The following is a 25,364-nucleotide window of genomic DNA, read 5'->3' on the forward strand; positions in this document are numbered from 1 at the left end:
AAGTGCCTGAATGTCCTGAGTACTGCAGTACTTCCAAACTCACTGAGGGCCATTTCCACCCTGGACCAAACATCAGACAACACTTGGTGAGGGTTAAAACAATAACTAACTTTAATAGACATAGCACACATATTTTAAGCCCCCGACAGCCTCATTTACATATAATAGGGTACATAGAGCACTATAGTACAAGGAATAGCAAGGGCTGATGGGAGATTGAGGAGGGACAAAGCAGCCAATTTAAACTGGTCTGGCAGTGTCCCTGGGACAACGCCCTGCTGGGGAACAATAGGCAGGAAAAAGGGGGAGGGGAAGAGGCACAGACAAGCAATACATTCAACATACTCCTCCTCTGTGTCTGAGAGATAATTGAGTCAGGAACTGTACAAACTCAATTATCTCCAGGCACAGAAAAACACACAATTTGCAAACACTCCAAAAGTACCCCCAAGATTAATGGAACCCCACAAGAGTCACATCCTTGTATAGCCCTGATCTGGCTGACCAACATATCCAAAATCACCCAGATCGGTTCAGTGGTTTGGTTTTTCCATGGAAGTCACTTTTTAACATGTCTTTTTACATGGCCCATAGTCTGTGGGCAGGAGGCCAGCCAGCGGGCCCCTCCAGGAACACGTGGCAGAGGCATTTCTGCCACAATCACTATCCTTCAATTAAAGACATTTTTTGCATGATCAGTCATATTTTCTAAATCAATCCCAAAATGTCTCAATTTATGCCATGGTATGTCAACGTTTGAGCACGACTGTATAATATATAATATTTCCATTTTAGAATATATTTGTTTATTGCATATAACACTCACACTCGCTCCCCGCTGTCTCCTTACAGAATGTAACGTGTTCAGCCTGGACATCGCTTTACTCATCGATGGATCTGGAAGTATCCATCCAAGCGATTTCACATTAATGATAAACTTTGTATCCTCCGTCATGGATGCCTTTAAGGAGTCGGATACTCAGGTAAGACTTCATTCCTCGTTGCATTGTTGGTTTTATTTGTTAGTGTTGGTCAGTGCAGACTCCCTTCAAGAGATAACACAAGATAAAAATTAATTCTACTTGGCAAGGCTGATAAAAGACCAATTTAATGGGATTTGGTTGTCTGGGATACCTGTCATTTCCATGGAAAAGTATGGTCTTTTGAAAGAGCGTAACATTTCATCCATACATTGTGCTTGCAAATGTATGAATTGGGAGAAAAAAATGTTTTGGCTTAGACTGACAGAGAGCAGAAATAATCCAAGCATAGAAAGTGGTAACTATGGGAAATCTCTATCCAATGCTGCTAGCACTGGCTAGGTAGTATAGGAAAGTGCCCCCAAACAGGGCAAATCACAGAAGACTGCCTGAGGAACACATGTGGACTGAGGTGGGTGTTACATGAAGCTCAGGCGGTGCAGGAATGGAGGTGAGAAGATATTTTTTAATTTAATACATCATGTATCTCTGTGACATACGATGTATTCTGTATTTGATTGTAAGCTCCGTGACGAAGAGATAAGGCCAAATATTTTCAACAACTGGTTGAGGAAATATAAAACGAATTTCACTAAGTGGATTCATACTTCAGTTTTGACGCTCTAGAAATTCTAGAAATCTAGATATTCTCACTCCTTTCAGATGACAAACAGAACAATGTTTACCAGTAAGAACTTCATTAAACCCAGAATGAACCGCCGATAAATCAGATCTATAAAGATTGATCATTCTGTAAGCTTTTCTTTGCTCATTCAAGAACAAATCTGAATTAAAAAGAGCTGCAGAAAGCTGGGATCAGAGCCAGTATTGATTTTTACTGAATTTGAGTGAGGAAAAAGGAAGACAGCTGAATTGCCATTCTGGTCCCTGCCTGTGAAGAGGAGCGCAGGAGGAGGGGTCGATCCCTGCCTGGAAGGAGGAGCGCATATTAAAGGAACATTCTTGTCACCATAACAACTTCATCTAAATGAAAATGCTATGATTCCAGGAAGCCCCTGGGTGATCTCTTTCCTTTAAGGGGTGCTCTCAAATGGTTTAACTCCAAAGGCTTCCTCCAGATCTCCAGGTCGCTCAGTGGTATTCGGCTTCTGAAACAGAGTGTCAGGAAGTGCAGATTGACGTCAGGCATGGGTGCTGCAGATTGGCTAGAGAGGTCGCTCTAAGCCAGTTGCTCTAAGCCAGTTGCTAGTTCCCGGTTTATAAAAATGTTTTACTTTTTTATGAATGGGGAGCTACTGATTGGCTTAGAGTGCCAGCTGACTGCTCTAGCCAATCAGCGACAGCCCTACCCAGCGGCACTCTGTGCTTCCTGACACTCAGTAAATAAAAGTGAACACATTAACACATTGATTTTTTTTTTTTTTACCTGGGGAGATGAGAAGGTCCAAAGTTTCCTTGCTAGGCCCAGGTACCAAAGCCTTATGATGTGGTGTCCAGCATAAAGTGGAAGGTTCACTTCACTTGTCCTTCCTGCTCCAATCTCCTTTTCTTCTCCTTCATTTGACACAGTCTTCTTTTCTTCTGACACGGTCTTCTCTCCTCCTTGGCTCCTTCTGCTTCTTTCTCTTACTGATCCCTTTCTGCTCCTTGCAGAACCTTTCTGCTCCTTCTCCTACTTTACCTTTGTGCTCCTTCTGATTCTTTCTGCTCTTTTACCTTTGTGCTCCTTCTGTCCCTTTCTGCTCCTTGCAGACCCTTCCTGCTAATTTCTGCTCCTTCTCCTACTTTACGTTTGTGCTCCTTCTGCCCCTTCCAGCTCATTGCTGATCCTTGGGTTCAAATGGTGCCTGGTTGAGTAGGTTGGACAAGGATTTGAACATCCCTATGTCAATAGCTAATCTTTTGAGTGTAGCTCAATACACACATATAGTATATATAACACACACATATAGTATATATAACGCACATATAATATATATAACGCACATATAGTATATATAACACACACACATAGTATATATAACGCACATATAATATATATAACGCACATAGTATATATAACACACACATATAGTATATATAATACACACATATAGTATATATAACATACATATAATATATATAACACACACATAATATATATAACACACACATATAGTATATATAATGCACATATAATATATAACGCACATATAATATATATAACACACACATATAGTAGATATAACACACATATAATATATATAACGCACATATAATATATATATAACACACATATAGTATATATAACACACACATATAGTATATATAACACACATATAATATATAGTATATATAACACACATATAGTATATATAACACACATATAGTATATAGTATCTATAACACTGTAACGGACCGTTTCGCTCACAAGAGGATAAAAACCGTTTAGGCGATAATCCCCTTTCAGATAGACCAGCAGCTACTGCAATCACCAACCTCCCGAACTGCAAACTGCACAAAGTCACCAACTCCCAAACAAGAGACACATGAACCCTGGAAGCAGCCGAAGGAAAAGCAATACGAACAGCTTACACTCCTGGCAATCGGCATACAGTCAAATTCCCCCCAAGAATGAGACAACACTTCACTTTGAGGGTTAAGCAGGAACAACACTGATTTATTCACTCAACAGGCTTATATGGGTGGGATTCTCCCATGCAAGGGAGGGATTTACAACAATTACACAATACACCAATCACACATGAGTTACCTCCCACAATGCCTCACAATCCCTCCTCTCTGCCCTGGAGATAATTGGGGAAGGAATCTAATTACCTCCCAGGACAGAGGCAAAACTCCATTACCCACATGGCAGACAAAAAGACAGTAAAAGACATAAAATTACATACTGATACATTTAGTACATAAAACACACATTTCTACATATCCCCAGATAGCTTTGATCTGAGCGCACATTATTAGATGAATGGCACTCAGATCACACGAATAAGCCTTTCTGCAGGGAAAATAAACGGTTTAACCTGCAGGGCCATAGTCCAAAGGGAGCAGGCGAGCAACCAGGCTTCTCCAGTTCACAGTGGCGAGGTTGGTTTCGCCACAAACACACATATAGTATATATAACACACATATAATATATATAACACACATATAGTATATAGTATTTATAACACACATATAGTATATATAACACACATATAATATATATAGCACACATATCATATTGTGATAAAGTGAAGGCAGATATGCCTATAACATTTAACCCCAGGGGGAGTATGAGTAGTATGTGTAGGGCCCCTGGGTGGAGCATTTGGAGAGCAGGGTGGGCCAATACATACAACTGGGAGAAATAAGGTCCAGGCCAGAGTTTGTTTCTGTCTCCAACCCACTGCTCAGCTGCAGATAATCAGCTGTAGCAGTGGGAATAAACCCCTCCCTGCTAGGCAGGTAAAGGGGGATTGCTAGCTTCCTCCCTGGAAGCAGGTAGGAGAGACACTGTTCTCTCCTGTGAGAGAGTCAAGGAGACTGAGCAAGTCAAGGCTGGCTTGGAGCACTGGGAGTGCAGAAGGAAAGCAGTTAAGGCTGGCTTGGAGCACTGGAAGTGCAGAAGGAAAGCAGTCAAGGCTGGCTTGGAGCACTGGGAGTGCAAAAGGAAAGCAGTCAAGGCTGGCTTGGAGCACTGAGAGTGCAAAAGGAAAGCAGTCAAGGCTGGCTTGGAGCACTGGGAGTGCAAAAGGAAAGAAGTCAAGGCTGGCTTGGAGCACTGGGAGTGCAAAAGGAAAGCAGTCAAGGCTGGCTTGGAGCACTGGGAGTGCAAAAGGAAAGCAGTCAAGGCTGGCTTGGAGCACTGGGAGTGCAAAAGGAAAGCAGTCAAGGCTGGCTTGGAGCACTGGGAGTGCAAAAGGAAAGCAGTCAAGGCTGGCTTGGAGCACTGGAGTGCAGAGAGCTGACAAAGACACTAGGTTGGTGAAACCAATATTGTTTTGTTCTAGTTTAATCCCTGAGAGATAGGGAACCTGAAGTGAGTCAGTGCTCAGACGAGCTAGGCTTTTTGTTTAAAGGGGAAACCTGTTATATTTATGTTTTCATTTGCTGCTGTCTCCTGTGTGGACTTACTAATAAAGCGCCTGGATTTTATGCAAATAAAAGGACTGTGCCTGTTGTTTACCCTAGAGGACCGTGCTTCCTGCAGACAAGGATCACAATAGATATAAAATACACATTACATCTCACCCTCTCTTTCTTCTTGCAGTTTGCTCTGATGCAATACTCCAATCAATTTCAAAAACACTTTGATTTCAATACATTTTCTGCTACAAGAAATCCCAGAAGTCTGACAGGAAACATCAAACAGCTAGGAGGCCAGACATATACCTCCACTGCCATCGAGAAAGTGCTGTAAGTAATATATTGTGTCTGGATGGTAAGAAGCACGTAAACCTTTCCAGAGAAGTTTGGTTATTCCCACTTCATTGATCCCTTAGTGTCTGTCACTCCGTGAGAACTATTGGTGGTAAAACTCTTTCAGACATGGTGGGATCTTGGTGAAATGGTTTGTCTGTAGTTGGTGATTACACACAGATTGAGCAGGGCCGGATTAACATAGGGGCTGATGGAGCTGCAGCTCCAGGCCCAGGCCCATGGAATAGGCCCATTTAAAAAAAAAAAAAATTGAAAAAAAATGTGGATTTTTTTTTTTTTTTTTTACACACTACTCTTAGGTTTGCCACCTGACTGGTATTTTACTGGCACAGCCGGTATTTGAGGCTGCCTGGCCGTGCTGGTATTGCAGTAATACCAGCAATACGCAGGTAATTTTCTCAGAATAAATGGAAATTACTCTGCAATACCAGCACCAGCTAGTAGGGGTCACTGCGTGTGGAGAGAGGCAGGGATAGGAAGTTACAGAATATCCCTGCCTCTCTCTACTACTCACTGATCCATGGGGGAGCAGCTACACAGCACAGAGAGTCCAGACAGCAGATCTACAGCTCAGGTAAGTGAGGGATGGGGGGAAAGGCAGCAGAGACACATGGGGACACTGAGGCACTAGGGGACACATGGGGACACTGAGACACTAGGGGACACATGGGGACACTGAGACACTAGGGGACACTGAGACACTAGGACACAGACACTGGGAGACCTGGGAACACTGAGACACTTGGGGACACTGGAAAACATGGGGACACTGAGACACTTGGGGACATATGGGGACACTGAGACACTAGGGGACACAGACACCAGGGGACACAGACACTAGGGGACACTGAGACACTAGGACACATGAGGACACAGACACTAGGACACAGTCACTGGGAGATCTGGGGACACTGTGACACTTGGGGACACTGAGACACATGGGGATGCTGAAACACATGGGGACGCTGTGAGACAGAGACATTGGGAGACACTGAGACATTGGGACACGGAGACACTATGTTCCCATGTCCCCCAGCCAGTGTCCCTAGTGTCTCAGTGTCCCCAAGTCTCCCAGTGTCTGTGTCCCATGTCTCTCAGTGTGCCTAGTGTCCCCATGTCTCCCCATGTCTCCCCAAGTGTCTGTCTCCCAGCCAGTGTCCCCTAGTCTCCCAGTGTCCCCTAGTCTCCCAGTGTCCCCTAGTCTCCCAGTGTCTGTGTCCCTAGTGTCTTAGTGTCCCCAAATGTTTCAGTGTCTCCATGTCTCCCAGTGTCTGTGTCCCTAGTGTCTCAGTGTGCCTGGTGTCCCCATGTCTCCCAGTGTCCTTATATGTCCCAGTGTCCACATGTCTATGTCCACAACTGTTCCCAAGTGTCTGTCTCCCAGCCAGTGTCCCCTAGTCTCCCAGTGTCCCCTTGTCTCCCAGTGTCCCCTTGTCTCCCCTAGTCTCCCAGTGTCCCCTAGTCTCCCAGTGTCTGTGTCCCTAGTGTCTTAGTGTCCCCAAATGTTTCAGTGTCTCCATGTCTCCCAGTGTCTGTGTCCCTAGTGTCTCAGTGTGCCTGGTGTCCCCATGTCTCCCAGTGTCCCTATATGTCCCAGTGTCCACATGTCTATGTCCACAACTGTCCCCAAGTGTCTGTCTCCCAGTGTCCCCTAGTCTCCCAGTGTCCCCTAGTCTCCCAGTGTCTGCGTTCCCATGTCTCTGTGTCCCTTGTGTCTTAGTGTCCCCAAATGTTTAAGTGTCCCCATGCCTCCCAGTGTCTGTGTCCCTAGTGTCTCAGTGTCCCCATTTCTCCCAGTTTCCCTAAATGTCTCAGTGTCCCCATGTCTCCCAGTGTCCCCATGTCTGTGTCCCCAGGTCTCTGTGTCCCCGGGTCTGTCAGTGTCTCCATGTCTCTCAGTGTCCCCAATATCCTAGTGACATGGGGACACACTGAGACATTGGGACACTGGGAGAAATGGGGACACAGACACTGGGAGACTAGGGGACTGGGCGACATGGGGACACTGACACTGTGATACATAGGGACACTGAGACACTGTGTGACTTGCGAGACTGAAACACTGGGAGACAGGGAGACACTAGGAGCAATCCATCTATACAGCAGAATCAAACTGTGAGTAGTTTGTTGGTGATATTACAGAATTTTCTCTGATGTCACTCCTTGTGATTTACATCATGTGATGTCACACATAACTGATTAAGGCTGGTATTTTTTTTCCAAGAAAGTTGGCAACCTTAACTACTCTTCACATACTCTTGCTTAAAGGAGCACTATAGGGTCAGGAACACAATCATGTATTTCTGACCCTATCATGTTAAAACCACCACCCTGGCCCCTTCTTGCCTCCCTAAATATAGTAAAATATTACTTGTATTCAATTCTGCAGCTGCTGGCTCAGAAATGGTGGTCTGAGCAAATTGCACAAACTAGACACAAAGTCCAACATAGCCCTGGCCAATTAGCACCTCCTCATAAAGATAAATTGAATCAATGCATCTCTATGAGTAAAGTTCAGTGTCTGCATGCAGAGGGTGGAGACACTGAATGGCAGTGCTGCACACTAGGCAGTACTGCCCCAGGAAGCACCTCTAGCAGCCATCTAAGCAGCGGCCAGTGGAGTTATTTTCTCTGAAAAGACAGTGTTTACTGCAAAAAGCCTGCATGGAATGATTCTACTTACCAGAACAAATACAATAAGCTGTAGTTGTTCTGATGACTATAGTGTCCCTTTAAGTTTGGAAGCTTAAGAGGGATGTATGGGAACAAAACTTGTGTGGACTGGCTGACATTAAAATTAGTTTAGGTAATGCAGACGTTGGTCTCTCTAACACTGTGGCATGTCCCCTTTCTTCTATACTCACTACATACACCTTTTCTCTGTCTCAGACTATATACCAGGAACTTCTGCCTACTAGTAAGAAGGTAAGGAGACAAGTGGACCAGCGAGTGCTAGGGGACAGTCCTTAGAAAGCATGGAGTGAGCGCATCATTAGACACATTTATGCCAAGCTCAAGGTGCTGCCTGCATGGTATGTCCTTAGTTTGGCAGGCCATTCATGCCAGGCTATCCTTTAAATTCTTTGGACAAACATGCCCCCTTTTTGGGCATGTTCACCCCTTTTGGCAGGTCTTGTCACGTGATTCGCGCCAGTGGCACACCCTTTTACCCCGCCCATTGACTTCCTGCTTCACTGGACACTGCTGTTAGGGGTTATGGATTTACTTGAAAGATGAAAGCATAAATTAGAGAGAAATTAGCATAGAGTATGTGTTTTCTTATAGCTGCATCCTACGAGTTTCCCTCCAGCACCATCTCCATCAGATACATGACGCTTGGGAGGTATGACTGTTTTAGTGTTTTTGGTCGATAAGATTCCGTAATTAGGCCCATCTTAATTGTCAGCACCAGGCCCACTGTGCTCTTAATCCGGCCCTGAGATTGAGACATATGGTTTATAAATTAAGGTGAGGCCTGAGTGGGTGGGTGAAAGGGGAGGGCAGGGGGGCACAAAGATGTAAAAAGTTATCTGAGTGGATGAAGAGTAGAGTTTAAAACACTCTGCACATATACCATCCAACATGTGTGAGCCACATAGGAGCAAGGATGATGGATTCACTAAACCGTGGGTGGGAAACCTGAAAAAAGAGGTAGTTCATCGTAAGGTGAGTGCACGTCGGGCTGACAAACCTCTATGGCCAGCCCCACTCAGGGTAGCCAAACAGAGAACCCTGCCAAAGCACTCAACATAGGCTCAGTGCCCACAGATTACCATACGCAGTGCAACAGTGTCTAATGATTGATGAACATAGAAGAAAATGGGAACCACAGGAAGCATCATGGAATAAGTTGGCCTATTGTCACAAGGTTTACCTGCAACACATATTGAATGGAATTTTCTATCCTTTACATAGGTTTTTATGGAACTAAATGTGATCTGTTTCACTTTGCTTTTCCTATAGATTATGTTAGTTTAGTGGATATGGTATAATACAATAACCATCGAGAATTCAATTACTGAACAATTTATTTAATTTCTCAGAATGAAAGAGTTAAAGGACTAAAAGCAGTATTGCACAGTTAATTGGTTTACTTATGGAAATCTAAAATGATATCTGACATTGCTCATAACGATAAATGCAACGTTTTCTATTCCTCCGATAGGAATGAACTCTTTATCCCGGAAAGTGGTTCTCGTGATGGGGCGAAGAAGATTCTCATCGTCATTACAGATGGAGAGACAGTTGGAGAGATCCCTAGATATCCAGAGGTTATTGGTAAAGCGGAAAGAATGGGGATACAGCGTTTTGTTATTGGGGTGAGTCACTAATATTAAAGGACTATATTGCAGCTTTGGCCATATGGTCACCTCAGCATCCTTAGTTCTAAGGTTCTATATCAATCTTGTACATATCTTAACCCATAGGTGGGAGATGCATTCCAAAAAACAGCCGCTTACCGAGAACTGGTGGCCATTGCATCGGACAAAACCGACGACCATATTATGAGAGTTAATGACTTCTCTGCACTCATCAACTTAAAGAAAGATCTGGAGAACAAAATTTTTGCTATTGAAGGTCCTAAAAAACTATATCTTCGATCCAATAATATCGCTTTTAAAAAATAATACTACTCCTGTTTAACAATACTATTGTAAACCAGTAGTACCACTTCTATCTAATAATTAATACTTTTATCGAATAATACTGCTTCTACCTAATAATACTACTTCTATCTCATAAATAATACTATCTAATAGTAGTACTTCTATCTAATAATACCTTTCCTATCTAATAATACTCCTATCTAATAATACCTTTCCTATCTAATAATACTCCTATCTAATAATACCTTTCCTATCTAATAATACTCCTTCTATCCAATAATACTCCTTCTATCCAATAATACTCCTTCTATGTAATTATACCTCTTCTGTCCAATAATACTACTTCTGTAGCGGAGAGCTGATTTCTCGCAGCTATTCTCCACTTTAGATCCAAGGAAGGCTCAGGAACAAGTCATTAGTAAATCCACAGCAGAGTTTCCAGCAGGTAAAAAGGTACAGCGAAATCCCCACAGCACTCCCAATAACTGGACGACACACAGTTTCAGGAGTAGAACTGACAATCGTTTATTCCAAGGTTTCTTATAAAGCCTGCTCCCATGCAAGGGAGGGAACTACAGTAATTAGGACAGTAACCAATACCATTCTTGTTACCTCCCACACATCTCCTCCCCTCAGAGTGAGTCATAATCCCCTTAAGTTGTACAGTACTTTACCCCAAACTTGGATGTACCCCTAAACCATCACATATCCTTAATATCAGGGTACCGCTAGGTAGCCCTGATCTGGGTGAATATAATATCCAAAATTCACCCAGATCGGACCAGGGGTTCGGTAGTTACAGGCAGGTGAAGTTTGACCGACCGCACACGAGTTGGTATCCGAAAAGGGTTCCATGAGAATGGGCCCTGCGGTCGGTCTCCGTTCGGCAGTTAAATCAGACATTTATAATTGCCATCCACATTTACATTCACCTAGATAGTGATTCCCTCATTCGGTACTTTATTACTACCGAATGGGGATTCGTTATGTTTCTCCGTTCGGCAGTTACGGAGCTCTGGAGGTCTCAGCGGTGTTTGGTTGTTTGAGTGTCCGATTTGAGTTCCAGGCACTCGACGACCAAACACCGCTGGGATTTTCATGCGTAAGATGGCCGCCGCCACGTGTACGCATGCCGAATGGCGGCCACCCAGATACAATGTTAATGAGCCGGTTAACTTGCGGTTGGAAAGAATGTGAACTTTAATAGCTGGCACACTTCTCTCTGGGGTGGTCCCTCCGTTCGGTAGTTTCCATAAGTATATAGTACGGATGGAAACTACCGAATACCATACAATTCACATAATACACAAACGAATAGCCATTTCAACATAGGGAAAACATATACGAACACAGTCACACAGGCATTTTGCAGGACAGGCTCACTGCATTCCGCTACACTGCTCCCCCTTGCCCACAAGCCGGCATACACAGTCTGATCCCACACGGATCGGCTTGGGGATGACCGGGGTGCTCACGGATCATTTTTCCAGATCAGTTTGTCGCGACAACCCGTCGGCGTTTCCATTTTGCTTACCCGGGCGGTATTGAATGTTAAAGTCAAAAGGCTGCAGCGCCAAACTCCAGCGCAGCAGCCTGGCATTGTCCCCAGCCACCCGGTTCAGCCAGACTAACGGGTTGTGATCCGTGAGCAGCGAAAAAGCCTGTCCATACAAATAGGGTTGCAATTTCTTCAAGGCCCACACCACAGCCAGGCATTCCTTCTCGATGGCGGCGTAGCTTACTTCCCGGGGTAAAAGTTTGCGACTGATGTAAGCCACTGGATGTTCTCCGCCATCGGCCCCGACTTGGCTTAATACTGCCCCCAATCCAAACATAGAAGCGTCTGTGTGAACAAGAAATCGTTTAGTTGGATTGGGAGCGGCCAAGACAGGGGCATTAACAAGTGCATCTTTCAAGTGTTGGAATGCCTGCTCACACTCCGGGGTCCAGGTTACTTGGCGGGGAAGGTTTTTACGTGTCAGGTCCGTGAGGGGTTTGGCCAGGGCACTATAATTGGGGACAAATTTCCGGTAATACCCTGCTGTCCCTAGGAAGGCTAACACCTGGGTTTTAGTTGTCGGGGTAGGCCACTGTGATACTGCCTCTACTTTGGCGGGTTCCGGCTTCTGCTTACCACAGCCCACTCTGTGGCCCAGGTACTGTACCTCGGCCATCCCAATACTACATTTAGCTGGTTTTAGGGTCAAACCAGCCTCCCTGATCCTGTCTAGAACCGCTCCTATATGGGCCAAGTGTTCCTGCCAGGTATCGCTAAATATGGCAATATCATCGAGATATGCGCAGGTATAGTCTTGGAACCCATCTAGGAGGCGGTCCACCATCCGCTGGAAGGTAGCCGGCGCGTTTTTCATCCCAAACGGCATGACCTTAAATTGGTACAGGCCGAATGGGGTGACAAAGGCGGACTTAGGGATGGCTTCCGGGGCCAAGGGAATCTGCCAATACCCTTTGCACAGATCAATCGTGGTAAGGTATTGTCCCCTGGCCATCCGGTCTAGTAACTCATCGATCCTAGGCATCGGGTATGCATCAGATACGGTCTTCTCATTCAGTCTCCTGTAGTCCACGCAAAAACGGGTCGTGCCGTCCCGCTTTGGTACGAGGACCACTGGAGATGCCCAGGGACTATCTGAGGGCTCAATCACTCCTAACTGTATCATCTCCTCAATCTCTTTGCGCATATTCTCCCGGACCGCTTCAGGGATGCGGTATGGGGTCTGGCGCATGGGAAGTTGACCTGGGGTGTCTACTCGGTGGGTAGCCAGAGGGGTGTATCCAGGTACATTAGAAAAGGTCTCCTGCTTTTCCTGCAGTAGTTGTTGTACCTCGATACGCTCCTGTGGGCTCAACCGATCCCCCAATACGACTGCTCCTAAATCCCCAGCCAGCTGTCCATCTTCTAACAGATCGGGGAGGGGTAGGCTGTCGCTCTCTTCAGAGGTGGGGGCGCAGATAGCTGTCACCTCCTCTGAACGTTCCTGGTAAGGTTTCAGCATGTTCACATGGATCATGCGTCGCCCCCTATTCCCTGCGCAGTGGCCAATTATATACGTGGTGTCACATCGTTGTTCTACCACTTTATAAGGGCCTTGCCAGGCGGCCTGTAGCTTATCGTGTCGGACAGGTTTTAAAATTAAAACTTTCTGTCCGACCTGAAAGCTGCGGTCCCTGGCGCCCCTATCGTACCAGGTGCGTTGACGCGTCTGAGCTGCCTGTAGGTTTTCCTTTACCGTCTTGGTGAGTGCTTCCAGGCGATCTCGGAGGGCCAACACATATGGTACAATAGGGGTACCGTCCACGCTACGGTCTCCCTCCCAGTGCTCTCTAATCAAGTCTAGGGGTCCCCTTACCCTCCTCCCAAATAGCAGTTCAAAGGGGGAAAATCCTGTAGATTCCTGCGGCACCTCCCTGTACGCAAACAGTAAGTGTGGCAGGAATTTTTCCCAGTCTCGGTGAGTCTCGGCGAAGGTTCGGAGCATCTGTTTTAAGGTGCCATTGAACCGTTCGCAGAGCCCATTAGTCTGGGGGTGGTACGGAGCACTAATTATAGGTTTAATTTTACAGAACTTCCAGAGTTGTTGGGTAACCTCTGCCGTGAACTGAGTGCCCTGATCCGAGATGATCTCCCTGGGTAACCCCATCCGGGAGAAAATCTGCATCAGCGCCTCAGCCACCGTCTCTGCATGTATATTCGTTAAAGCTACCGCCTCGGGGTAGCGAGTGGCATAGTCCACTACGGTCAGGATGTACCGTTTGCCCGAGGGGCTAGGTTTCCGGAAGGGGCCTACAATATCTACGGCAACCCTATGAAAGGGTTCCTCAATTATGGGTAGGGGGTGCAGCCTCGCCTTACGCTTATCCCCCCTCTTTCCCACCCTCTGGCACGTGTCGCAGGTATTACAGTACCTGCGTACCTCCTGGCTAATCCCTGGCCAGAAGAAACTTTGGGTCAATCGATATCTGGTACGGCTGACCCCCAAATGTCCGGATAGCGGAATATCGTGCGCTATCCGGAGTAATTCGGTTCGGTACCTCTGAGGTACCACCAGCTGTCTTGTAGCAATGGGGTCTGACCCATCTATCTGTTTACTTGTTTCCCGGTACAATAACTGTCTGTCCCATACAAATCTTTCCCCCTCTGCCCCCGGTTGGATAGAGGTGACCTTGTCTCGGTATACCTGTAAGGTAGGGTCAGTGACTACCTCGGCTACAAACTCATCAGGAGGGGCCCAAGGGATACAGTCTAGGGAAGGGGAGGAATCTCTTACCTGGACCTCCGGCAGTGCGTTGTTTTGTTGGGTGCGGGCCTGTTGCCTGGTGACTACTGGGTGTGCTTCTTCAGTAGTTTGAGGTTCAAATGCGGAGGTGAGTTTGCCCAGATCATTCCCCAGGACCACCTCAGCAGGTAATTGCGGCATTAGTCCCACTTCCACATTCCCGAACCCCGCACCCCAATGCAAATGTACCCTGGCTGTGTCTAGCCGATACACGGCTCCCCCTGCAACCCTGACAGCCACAGTCTTATTCAGTTTGGCCTTGTCCGAAACCAAATGGCTTTGCACCAGGGTGATAGTGGCTCCCGAGTCTCTGAGCCCCTGCATAGGCTTCCCTTCCAGATATACGGTCTGCCTATGGTGTTGGCGGTTATCCGCCTGTGCCTGTAAAGGGTTGGCCTCATGCAGCACTTCCCACTGTTCCACAGTCGTGACTGGAACGGCAGAGCTGTAGGGAAGTGGTACCTCGTCCTGGTAATGATGCGCTGCTGCTCTTGGTGGTGGTGGTGGAGGTCCTGGTCGGATCCAGGTGTTGCGTTCCCTGGACTGCGGACAATCTCGCTGGTAATGTCCCCACTTCTGGCATCGGTGGCATTGCACAGAAGCAGGTGTGCGGTATCTCTGCTGCGCTGCTGCTGGTGCTGGTGGAGGAAGTTGCCTTGGTGGGGGTTGAGGGTTAGGAGAGAAGGAGTTCCCCCCTAGTGGTCGCATGACAGGTTTGGTACTCACTGCTTTGGTTTGTCTGCGAGCGTCCATAAAATCATCTGCCTTTTTGGCAGCCTCGGTGAGGGTGGTGGGGTTACGATCCCTCACCCATTCCTGTAGCTCTGAGGATATCCCCTCATAAAACTGCTCCAACAGCAGCATTTGTAACAAGTCCTCCATGGACCGCGCTTTACTCGACTGCATCCACCCAAGAGCTGCCCTTTCTAGTCGGCAAGCCCACTCTGCGTGCGAATCTTTGTCCGCCTTTTTCAATTCTCTGAAGCGCCTCCGGTATGCCTCTGCTGTTATTGCATACCGGGCCAGGATAATTTCTTTTACCCGGCTATAGTTCCTAATTTCAATATCAGGCACAGTGCGGTAGGCTTCAGCTGCCCTTCCTGACAGCCGTCCGGCCAATATGGGTACCCATTCTTCCCTTGGTATATTATGCAGCGTACATAGTCTCTCAAAATCTTGGAGGAAGGCATCTATATCCTCCTCTGCTTCCACATACGTTTTAAACGCTTGATAGGGAATTTTAGGCTTACCCTCTTGTGCCACAGCTCCTGCTGCACTTCTTTCCGGTGTTTGTGGTCTCCTGTTTCTCATCACAAACTCCTGCACCTCTGTCATTGTTTTAGAGATGATCTCTGTTGGTGGGTTTTCCCCATAAAAGGCCAGTCTATATTGTAAATGCCTTTGGAACTCCTCCTGTTCTGTTTCAGGTCTTTGTTCCGTGGCCTGGACCTCTTCTGCTCTGTACTCTGCCATTACTTCGGTGATAAGCGTTGCTTTGGATTTGCTGCTGGCAGAAACACCTTTCGCTTCCAGAAGGTCTTTCAATGTGGTTCTCTTTAGCGTAGAAAGATCAATCTCCATTAATCCTTGTTCCTCTGTGAGTCTGGATCCCAGCGCTGCCAACCAATGTAGCGGAGAGCTGATTTCTCGCAGCTATTCTCCACTTTAGATCCAAGGAAGGCTCAGGAACAAGTCATTAGTAAATCCACAGCAGAGTTTCCAGCAGGTAAAAAGGTACAGCGAAATCCCCACAGCACTCCCAATAACTGGACGACACACAGTTTCAGGAGTAGAACTGACAATCGTTTATTCCAAGGTTTCTTATAAAGCCTGCTCCCATGCAAGGGAGGGAACTACAGTAATTAGGACAGTAACCAATACCATTCTTGTTACCTCCCACACATCTCCTCCCCTCAGAGTGAGTCATAATCCCCTTAAGTTGTACAGTACTTTACCCCAAACTTGGATGTACCCCTAAACCATCACATATCCTTAATATTAGGGTACCGCTAGGTAGCCCTGATCTGGGTGAATATAATATCCAAAATTCACCCAGATCGGACCAGGGGTTCGGTAGTTACAGGCAGGTGAAGTTTGACCGACCGCACACGAGTTGGTATCCGAAAAGGGTTCCATGAGAATGGGCCCTGCGGTCGGTCTCCGTTCGGCAGTTAAAACAGACATTTATAATTGCCATCCACATTTACATTCACCTAGATAGTGATTCCCTCATTCGGTACTTTATTACTACCGAATGGGGATTCGTTATGTTTCTCCGTTCGGCAGTTACGGAGCTCTGGAGGTCTCAGCGGTGTTTGGTTGTTTGAGTGTCCGATTTGAGTTCCAGGCACTCGACGACCAAACACCGCTGGGATTTTCATGCGTAAGATGGCCGCCGCCACGTGTACGCATGCCGAAGGGAGGCCACCCAGATACAATGTTAATGAGCCGGTTAACTTGCGGTTGGAAAGAATGTGAACTTTAATAGCTGGCACACTTCTCTCTGGGGTGGTCCCTCCGTTCGGTAGTTTCCATAAGTATATAGTACGGATGGAAACTACCGAATACCATACAATTCACATAATACACAAACGAATAGCCATTTCAACATAGGGAAAACATATACGAACACAGTCACACAGGCATTTTGCAGGACAGGCTCACTGCATTCCGCTACAACTTCTATCCAATAATACTACTTCTATCCAATAATACTACTTATATTGAATAATACTACTTTCTAATAATACCACTACTATCTAATAATACTACTTCTATTGAATAATACTACTATCTAGTAAAACTACTTCTATTGAATACTACTTCTATTGAATAATACTACTATCTAGTAATATCACTTATATCTAATAATAATACTATCTAATAATACTAGTTCTATCTAATAATACTAGTTCTATCTAATAATACTGCTTCTATGTACTAATTAATACTACTATCTAATAATACTGCTTTTATCTAATAATACTGCTTTTACTTATTAATACTACTTCTATCTAATTATACCTCTTCTGTCCAATAATACTACTTCTATATAATAATACTACTTATATCGAATAATACTATCTAATAATAACACTTCTATCTAATAATACTGATTTTACCTACTAACACTACTTCTATCCAATAATATGATGTATATCTTATAACATTGCTTCTACCTAATAATACCGCTTCCTTCTAATAATACGGATTCTAATAATACCGCTTCTATCTAATAATACCGCTTCCATCTAATACCGCTTCTATCTAATAATACCGCTTCCATCTAATACCGCTTCTATCTAATAATACCGCTTCCTTCTAATACCGCTTCTATCTAATAATACCGCTTCCTTCTAATACCGCTTCTATCTAATAATACCGCTTCTATATAATACCGCTTCCTTCTAATACCGCTTCTATATAATACCGCTTCTATATAATAATACCGCTTCCTTCTAATACCGCTTCTATCTAATAATACCGCTTCCTTCTAATACCGCTTCTATCTAATAATACCGCTTCCTTCTAATACCGCTTCTATATAATACCACTTCCATCTAATACCGCTTCTATATAATACCGCTTCTATATAATAATACCGCTTCCATCTAATACCGCTTCTATATAATACCGCTTCTATCTAATAATACCGCTTCCTTCTAATACCGCTTCTATATAATACCGCTTCTATCTAATAATACCGCTTCCATCTAATAATACCGCTTCTATCTAATAATACCGCTTCCTTCTAATACCGCTTCTATCTAATAATACCGCTTCCTTCTAATACCGCTTCTATATAATACCGCTTCCATCTAATACCGCTTCTATATAATACCGCTTCTATCTAATAATACCGCTTCTATCTAATAATACCGCTTCCTTCTAATACCGCTTCTATCTAATAATACCGCTTCCATCTAATACCGCTTCCATCTAATACCGCTTCCATCTAATAATACCGCTTCCATCTAATACCGCTTCCATCTAATACCGCTTCTATATAATACCGCTTCTATCTAATAATACCGCTTCCATCTAATACCGCTTCTATATAATACTGCTTCTATCTAATAATACCGCTTCCATCTAATACCGCTTCCTTCTAATACCGCTTCTATATAATACCGCTTCTATCTAATAATACCGCTTCCTTCTAATACCGCTTCTATATAGTACCGCTTCTATCTAATAATACCGCTTCTATCTAATACCGCTTCTATATAATACCGCTTCTATCTAATAATACCGCTTCCTTCTAATACCGCTTCTATCCAATAATACCGCTTCCTTCTAATAATACTGATTCTAATAATACCGCTTCTATCTAATAATACCGCTTCCATCTAATACCGCTTCTATATAATACCGCTTCTATCCAATAATACCGCTTCCTTCTAATAATACTGATTCTAATAATACCGCTTTTATCTAATAATACCGCTTCCATCTAATACCGCTTCTATCTAATAATACCGCTTCCATCTAATACCGCTTCCATCTAATACCGCTTCTATATAATACCGCTTCTATCTAATAATACCGCTTCCATCTAATACCGCTTCTATATTATACCGCTTCTATCTAATAATACCGCTTCTATCTAATAATACCGCTTCCATCTAATACCGCTTCTATATAATACCGCTTCTATCTAATAATACCGCTTCCATCTAATACCGCTTCTATATAATACCGCTTCTATCTAATAATACCGCTTCTATCTAATAATACCGCTTCCATCTAATACCGCTTCTATATACCGGTAATACCGCTTCTATCTAATAATACCGCTTCCATCTAATACCGCTTCTATATAATACCGCTTCTATCTAATACCGCTTCTATCTAATACCGCTTCTATATAATACCGCTTCTATCCAATAATACCGCTTCCATCTAATACCGCTTCTATATAATACCGCTTCTATCTAATACCGCTTCTATCTAATACCGCTTCTATATAATACCGCTTCTATCTAATAATACCGCTTCTATCTAATACCGCTTCCATCTAATACCGCTTCTATATAATACCGCTTCTATATAATAATACCGCTTCCATCTAATACCGCTTGCATCTAATACCGCTTCTATATAATACCGCTTCTATCTAATACCGCTTCTATCTAATAATACCGCTTCTATTTAATAATACCGCTTCCATCTAATACCGCTTCTATCTAATAATACCGCTTCTATCTAATACCGCTTCTATCTAATAATACCGCTTCCATCTAATACCGCTTCTATCTAATAATACCGCTTCTATCCAATAATACCGCTTCTATCTAATAATACCGCTTCCATCTAATACCGCTTCTATCTAATAATACCGCTTCCATCTAATACCGCTTCTATATAATACCGCTTCTATCTAATAATACCGCTTCCATCTAATACCGCTTCCATCTAATACCGCTTCCATCTAATACCGCTTCTATATAATACCGCTTCTATCTAATAATACCGCTTCTATTTAATAATACCGCTTCCATCTAATACCGCTTCTATCTAATAATACCGCTTCTATCTAATACCGCTTCTATCTAATAATACCGCTTCTATCTAATAATACCGCTTCTATCTAATACCGCTTCCATCTAATACCGCTTCCTTCTAATACCGCTTCTATCTAATAATACCGCTTCCATCTAATACCGCTTCTATATAATACCGCTTCTATCTAATAATACCGCTTCCATCTAATACCGCTTCCATCTAATACCGCTTCTATCTAATAATACCGCTTCTATCTAATAATACTACTTTCTTTCCAATAATTTTGCTTTTATCTAGTAATACCACTTCTATGTAACATACTTTTTCTACCTGTAAAGTTAATGCATTTCTCTCAGATAACACTGCGTTTTCTCTAATACTTTTATTGTTTGTAATAATTCAGTTTCATCTATTAGAACTTGCAGGTTTATTCATAACATTGATATAAATTGGATTATCAATAATAAGTACAAGTACCGAAACTTGAGAAATTCAGCTTTTACCTCTAATAATACTGCCTCTCTCTTTCTAATAATACTGCCTCTCTCTCTCTCTCTTTCTAATAATACTGCTTCTCTCTTTCTAATAATACTGCCTCTCTCTCTCTCTCTTTCTAATAATACTGCCTCTCTCTCTTTCTAATAATACTGCCTCTCTCTTTCTAATACTACTTCTCTCTTTCTAATAATACTACCTCTCTCTTTCTAATACTACTTCTCTCTTTCTAATAATACTACCTCTCTCTTTCTCTCTTTCTAATAATACTACCTCTCTCTTTCTCTCTTTCTAATAATACTGCCTCTCTCTTTCTAATAATACTACCTCTCTCTTTCTCTCTTTCTAATAATACTACCTCTCTATTTCTCTCTTTCTAATAATACTGCCTCTCTCTTTCTAATAATACTACCTCTCTCTTTCTCTCTTTCTAATAATACTGCCTCTCTCTTTCTAATAATATTACCTCTCTGTGTCTCTCTTTCTAATAATACATCCTCTCTCTTTCTAATAATATTACCTCTCTCTTTCTCTCTTTCTAATAATACCGCCTCTCTCTTTCTCTCTTTCTAATAATACTGCCTCTCTCTTTCTAATAATATTACCTCTCGCTTTCTCTCTTTCTAATAATATTACCTCTCTCTTTCTCTCTTTCTAATAATACTGCCTCTCTCTTTCTCTCTTTCTAATAATACCGCCTCTCTCTTTCTAATAATATTACCTCTCGCTTTCTCTCTTTCTAATAATATTACCTCTCTCTGTCTCTCTTTCTAATAATACTGCCTCTCTCTTTCTAATAATACTACCTCTCTCTTTCTCTCTTTCTAATAATACTACCTCTCTCTTTCTCTCTTTCTAATAATATTACCTCTCTCTTTCTCTCTTTCTAATAATACTACCTCTCTCTGTCTCTCTTTCTAATAATACTGCCTCTCTCTTTCTAATAATACTACCTCTCTCTTTCTCTCTTTCTAATAATACTGCCTCTCTCTTTCTAATAATACTACCTCTCTCTTTCTCTCTTTCTAATAATACTGCCTCTCTCTTTCTCTCTTTCTAATAATACTACCTCTCTCTTTCTAATAATACTGCCTCTCTCTTTCTCTCTTTCTAATAATACTGCCTCTCTCTTTCTAATAATATTACCTCTCTCTTTCTCTCTTTCTAATAATACTGCCTCTCTCTTTCTAATAATATTACCTCTCTCTTTCTCTCTTTCTAATAATACTGCCTCTCTCTTTCTAATAATACTACCTCTCTCTTTCTCTCTTTCTAATAATATTACCTCTCTCTTTCTCTCTTTCTAATAATACTACCTCTCTCTTTCTCTCTTTCTAATAATACTACCTCTCTCTTTCTAATAATACTGCCTCTCTCTTTCTCTCTTTCTAATAATACTGCCTCTCTCTTTCTAATAATATTACCTCTCTCTTTCTCTCTTTCTAATAATATTACCTCTCTCTTTCTCTCTTTCTAATAATACTGCCTCTCTCTTTCTAATAATACTGCCTCTCTCTTTCTCTCTTTCTAATAATACTGCCTCTCTCTTTCTAATAATATTACCTCTCTCTTTCTCTCTTTCTAATAATACTGCCTCTCTCTTTCTCTCTTTCTAATAATACCGCCTCTCTCTTTCTAATAATACTGCCTCTCTCTTTCTAATAATATTACCTCTCGCTTTCTCTCTTTCTAATAATATTACCTCTCTCTTTCTCTCTTTCTAATAATACTGCCTCTCTCTTTCTAATAATACTACCTCTCTCTTTCTCTCTTTCTAATAATACTACCTCTCTCTTTCTCTCTTTCTAATAATACTGCCTCTCTCTTTCTAATAATATTACCTCTCTCTTTCTCTCTTTCTAATAATACTGCCTCTCTCTTTCTAATAATATTACCTCTCTCTTTCTCTCTTTCTAATAATACTGCCTCTCTCTTTCTAATAATATTACCTCTCTCTTTCTCTCTTTCTAATAATACTGCCTCTCTCTTTCTAATAATACTACCTCTCTCTTTCTCTCTTTCTAATAATACTGCCTCTCTCTGTCTCTCTTTCTAATAATACTGCCTCTCTCTTTCTAATAATATTACCTCTCTCTTTCTCTCTTTCTAATAATACTACCTCTCTCTTTCTCTCTTTCTAATAATACTGCCTCTCTCTTTCTAATAATACTACCTCTCACTTTCTCTCTTTCTAATAATACCGCCTCTCTCTTTCTAATAATATTACCTCTCTCTTTCTCTCTTTCTAATAATACTGCCTCTCTCTTTCTAATAATACTACCTCTCTCTTTCTCTCTTTCTAATAATACTGCCTCTCTCTGTCTCTCTTTCTAATAATACTGCCTCTCTCTTTCTAATAATATTACCTCTCTCTTTCTCTCTTTCTAATAATACTGCCTCTCTCTTTCTCTCTTTCTAATAATACTACCTCTCTCTTTCTCTCTTTCTAATAATACTGCCTCTCTCTTTCTCTCTTTCTAATAATACTGCCTCTCACTTTCTCTCTTTCTAATAATACTACCTCTCTCTTTCTCTCTTTCTAATAATACTGCCTCTCTCTGTCTCTCTTTCTAATAATACTGCCTCTCTCTTTCTAATAATATTACCTCTCTCTTTCTCTCTTTCTAATAATACTGCCTCTCTCTTTCTCTCTTTCTAATAATACTACCTCTCTCTTTCTCTCTTTCTAATAATACTGCCTCTCTCTTTCTCTCTTTCTAATAATACTGCCTCTCTCTTTCTCTCTTTCTAATAATACTGCCTCTCTCTTTCTCTCTTTCTAATAATACTGCCTCTCTCTTTCTCTCTTTCTAATAATACTACCTCTCTCTTTCTCTCTTTCTAATAATACCGCCTCTCTCTTTCTAATAATATTACCTCTCTCTTTCTCTCTTTCTAATAATACTGCCTCTCTCTTTCTAATAATACTACCTCTCTCTTTCTCTCTTTCTAATAATACTGCCTCTCTCTGTCTCTCTTTCTAATAATACTGCCTCTCTCTTTCTAATAATATTACCTCTCTCTTTCTCTCTTTCTAATAATACTGCCTCTCTCTTTCTCTCTTTCTAATAATACTAACTCTCTCTTTCTCTCTTTCTAATAATACTGCCTCTCTCTTTCTCTCTTTCTAATAATACTGCCTCTCTCTTTCTCTCTTTCTAATAATACTGCCTCTCTCTTTCTCTCTTTCTAATAATACTGCCTCTCTCTTTCTCTCTTTCTAATAATATTACCTCTCTCTTTCTCTCTTTCTAATAATACCGCCTCTCTCTTTCTAATAATATTACCTCTCTCTTTCTCTCTTTCTAATAATACTGCCTCTCTCTTTCTAATAATACTACCTCTCTCTTTCTCTCTTTCTAATAATACTACCTCTCTCTTTCTCTCTTTCTAATAATACTTGTAGCGGCACCCCGGTGTAGTAGGGGTTTACGCCGCTGAGAAGGTGTCCTTTCCCCCAAGCACGAAGTTAGCTACAGCATAACAGGTTCCCCATAATTACGACATCCAAGTAATAATCATCCCCTCCAAGCACGAGACGAGACTCTGTGTTGAGGGTCAAAGTAGGAAATGTTTATTCGGTAACTCGGGCTTTTATGCCGTACAACAACTCCTCCCCGTATCCGGAGGAGATAATACATTTACAGTGGGAGTCACTCCCACTGTACCGAGCAGAATATTATACCATTATTACAAGTTTATATAATCCACACAATATGCAACGAAAATACATTGTGCTACGTGTATTAGGGAACGGAGATCTAGGGGAACAATATACGTGAAAATCCCCTAGATCGGTTGGGCCGTTCGCCAGATACACGTTTGCACCAATTACTCAAAAACTATACAAGATAAACGAAAACTCTCTGTTGGACCGGGTGTCTTTAGTTCGGTACTTTGGATCCGTCGACTAGCATGGGCGTACGTCGTTGGTAAGGTCGGAATTCGTCGTGTGGAAAGTTCGGTCATTAGTCCATGCGGTCAAAATGGCCGCGACCCATTGTTCTCTCCACGTGGCGATGTATACCATACGGATCCACAAGTACCCGAAATCCACAATAATCCATATGCAACGGCAATTCTCCGAGATGGTATCTGGTACACCCAAAAGGGGTCTGTCACACGGCTCCCTCCTAGTGGTACACTCCGGCAGACCTGGATTGATCCTTTCGGATTAACTTAGGGATGACCGGAATTCATTTGTCCGGAGAATTGTCCAGTTGTCGAGACAACCCATCGGCGTTGCCATTTAGCTTACCGGGTCGATAGCTGATGGTGAAATTGTATGTTTGCAGGGCCAAGCTCCATCTTAGCAATCGGCCGTTGTCTCCTGCGACCCGGTTAAGCCATACCAATGGATTGTGATCGGTTACCAAAGAGAATTCCTGTCCATACAAATAAGGTGTTAGTTTTTTCAATGCCCATACCAGGGCCAGGCACTCTTTCTCTACGGCCGCATAACTCACTTCCCTCGGTAACAGCTTTCGGCTGAGGTATGCGACCGGATGCTCTTTTCCATCTTCCCCGATTTGGCTCAGCACAGCCCCCAGTCCATACATGGAAGCGTCTGTATGTACAAGGAAACGTTTGTTAGGTACTGGGGCAGCCAAGACAGGAGCATTAACAAGAGCATGTTTGAGAGATTGAAATGCGGCTTCGCAAGCGGGAGACCACAGGACCTGTCTGGGTAAATTATTTTTGGTCAAGTCAGTCAAAGGTTTGGCTACCGTGCTATAATCAGGGACAAAGCGCCTATAGTACCCGGCGGTCCCTAAGAAGGCCAATACCTGGGTCTTGGTATTCGGTGTGGGCCAGTTCGCTACTGCCTCAACCTTGGCAGGCTCCGGTCTCTGGTTTCCACACCCCACCCGGTGTCCCAGGTATTGGACCTCGGCCATTCCTAAATGGCATTTCTCGGGTTTTAGTGTCAGGCCCGCGGCCCGAATCTTATCTAGGACTACCCCTACGTGGACTAAATGTTCTTCCCAAGACTCACTGTAGATCGCAATGTCATCCAGGTATGCACACGCAAACTCCTGGAAGCCATCGAGGAGCCGATCCACCATTCGCTGGAACGTAGCCGGGGCATTTTTCA

The 25,364-nt window shown here is 43.1% G+C and overlaps 1 protein-coding gene across 1 annotated transcript in view; it reads left to right on the top strand.

Annotated features, from left to right (window-relative positions):
- The window catches only part of LOC134572093 (integrin alpha-M-like), a 154,124-nt gene that overhangs the window by 48,492 nt on the left and 80,268 nt on the right, over positions 1-25,364 (top strand). Inside the window, exons 6-9 of the mRNA XM_063430908.1 lie at positions 853-983; positions 5,195-5,340; positions 9,530-9,683; positions 9,792-9,942. Of these exons, the coding sequence (XP_063286978.1) occupies positions 853-983; positions 5,195-5,340; positions 9,530-9,683; positions 9,792-9,942 (582 nt within the window). The remainder of the gene's footprint in view (positions 1-852; positions 984-5,194; positions 5,341-9,529; positions 9,684-9,791; positions 9,943-25,364) is intronic.

The sequence above is a fragment of the Pelobates fuscus genome, chromosome 8, assembly GCF_036172605.1.
Source record: "Pelobates fuscus isolate aPelFus1 chromosome 8, aPelFus1.pri, whole genome shotgun sequence".
NCBI lineage: Eukaryota > Metazoa > Chordata > Amphibia > Anura > Pelobatidae > Pelobates > Pelobates fuscus.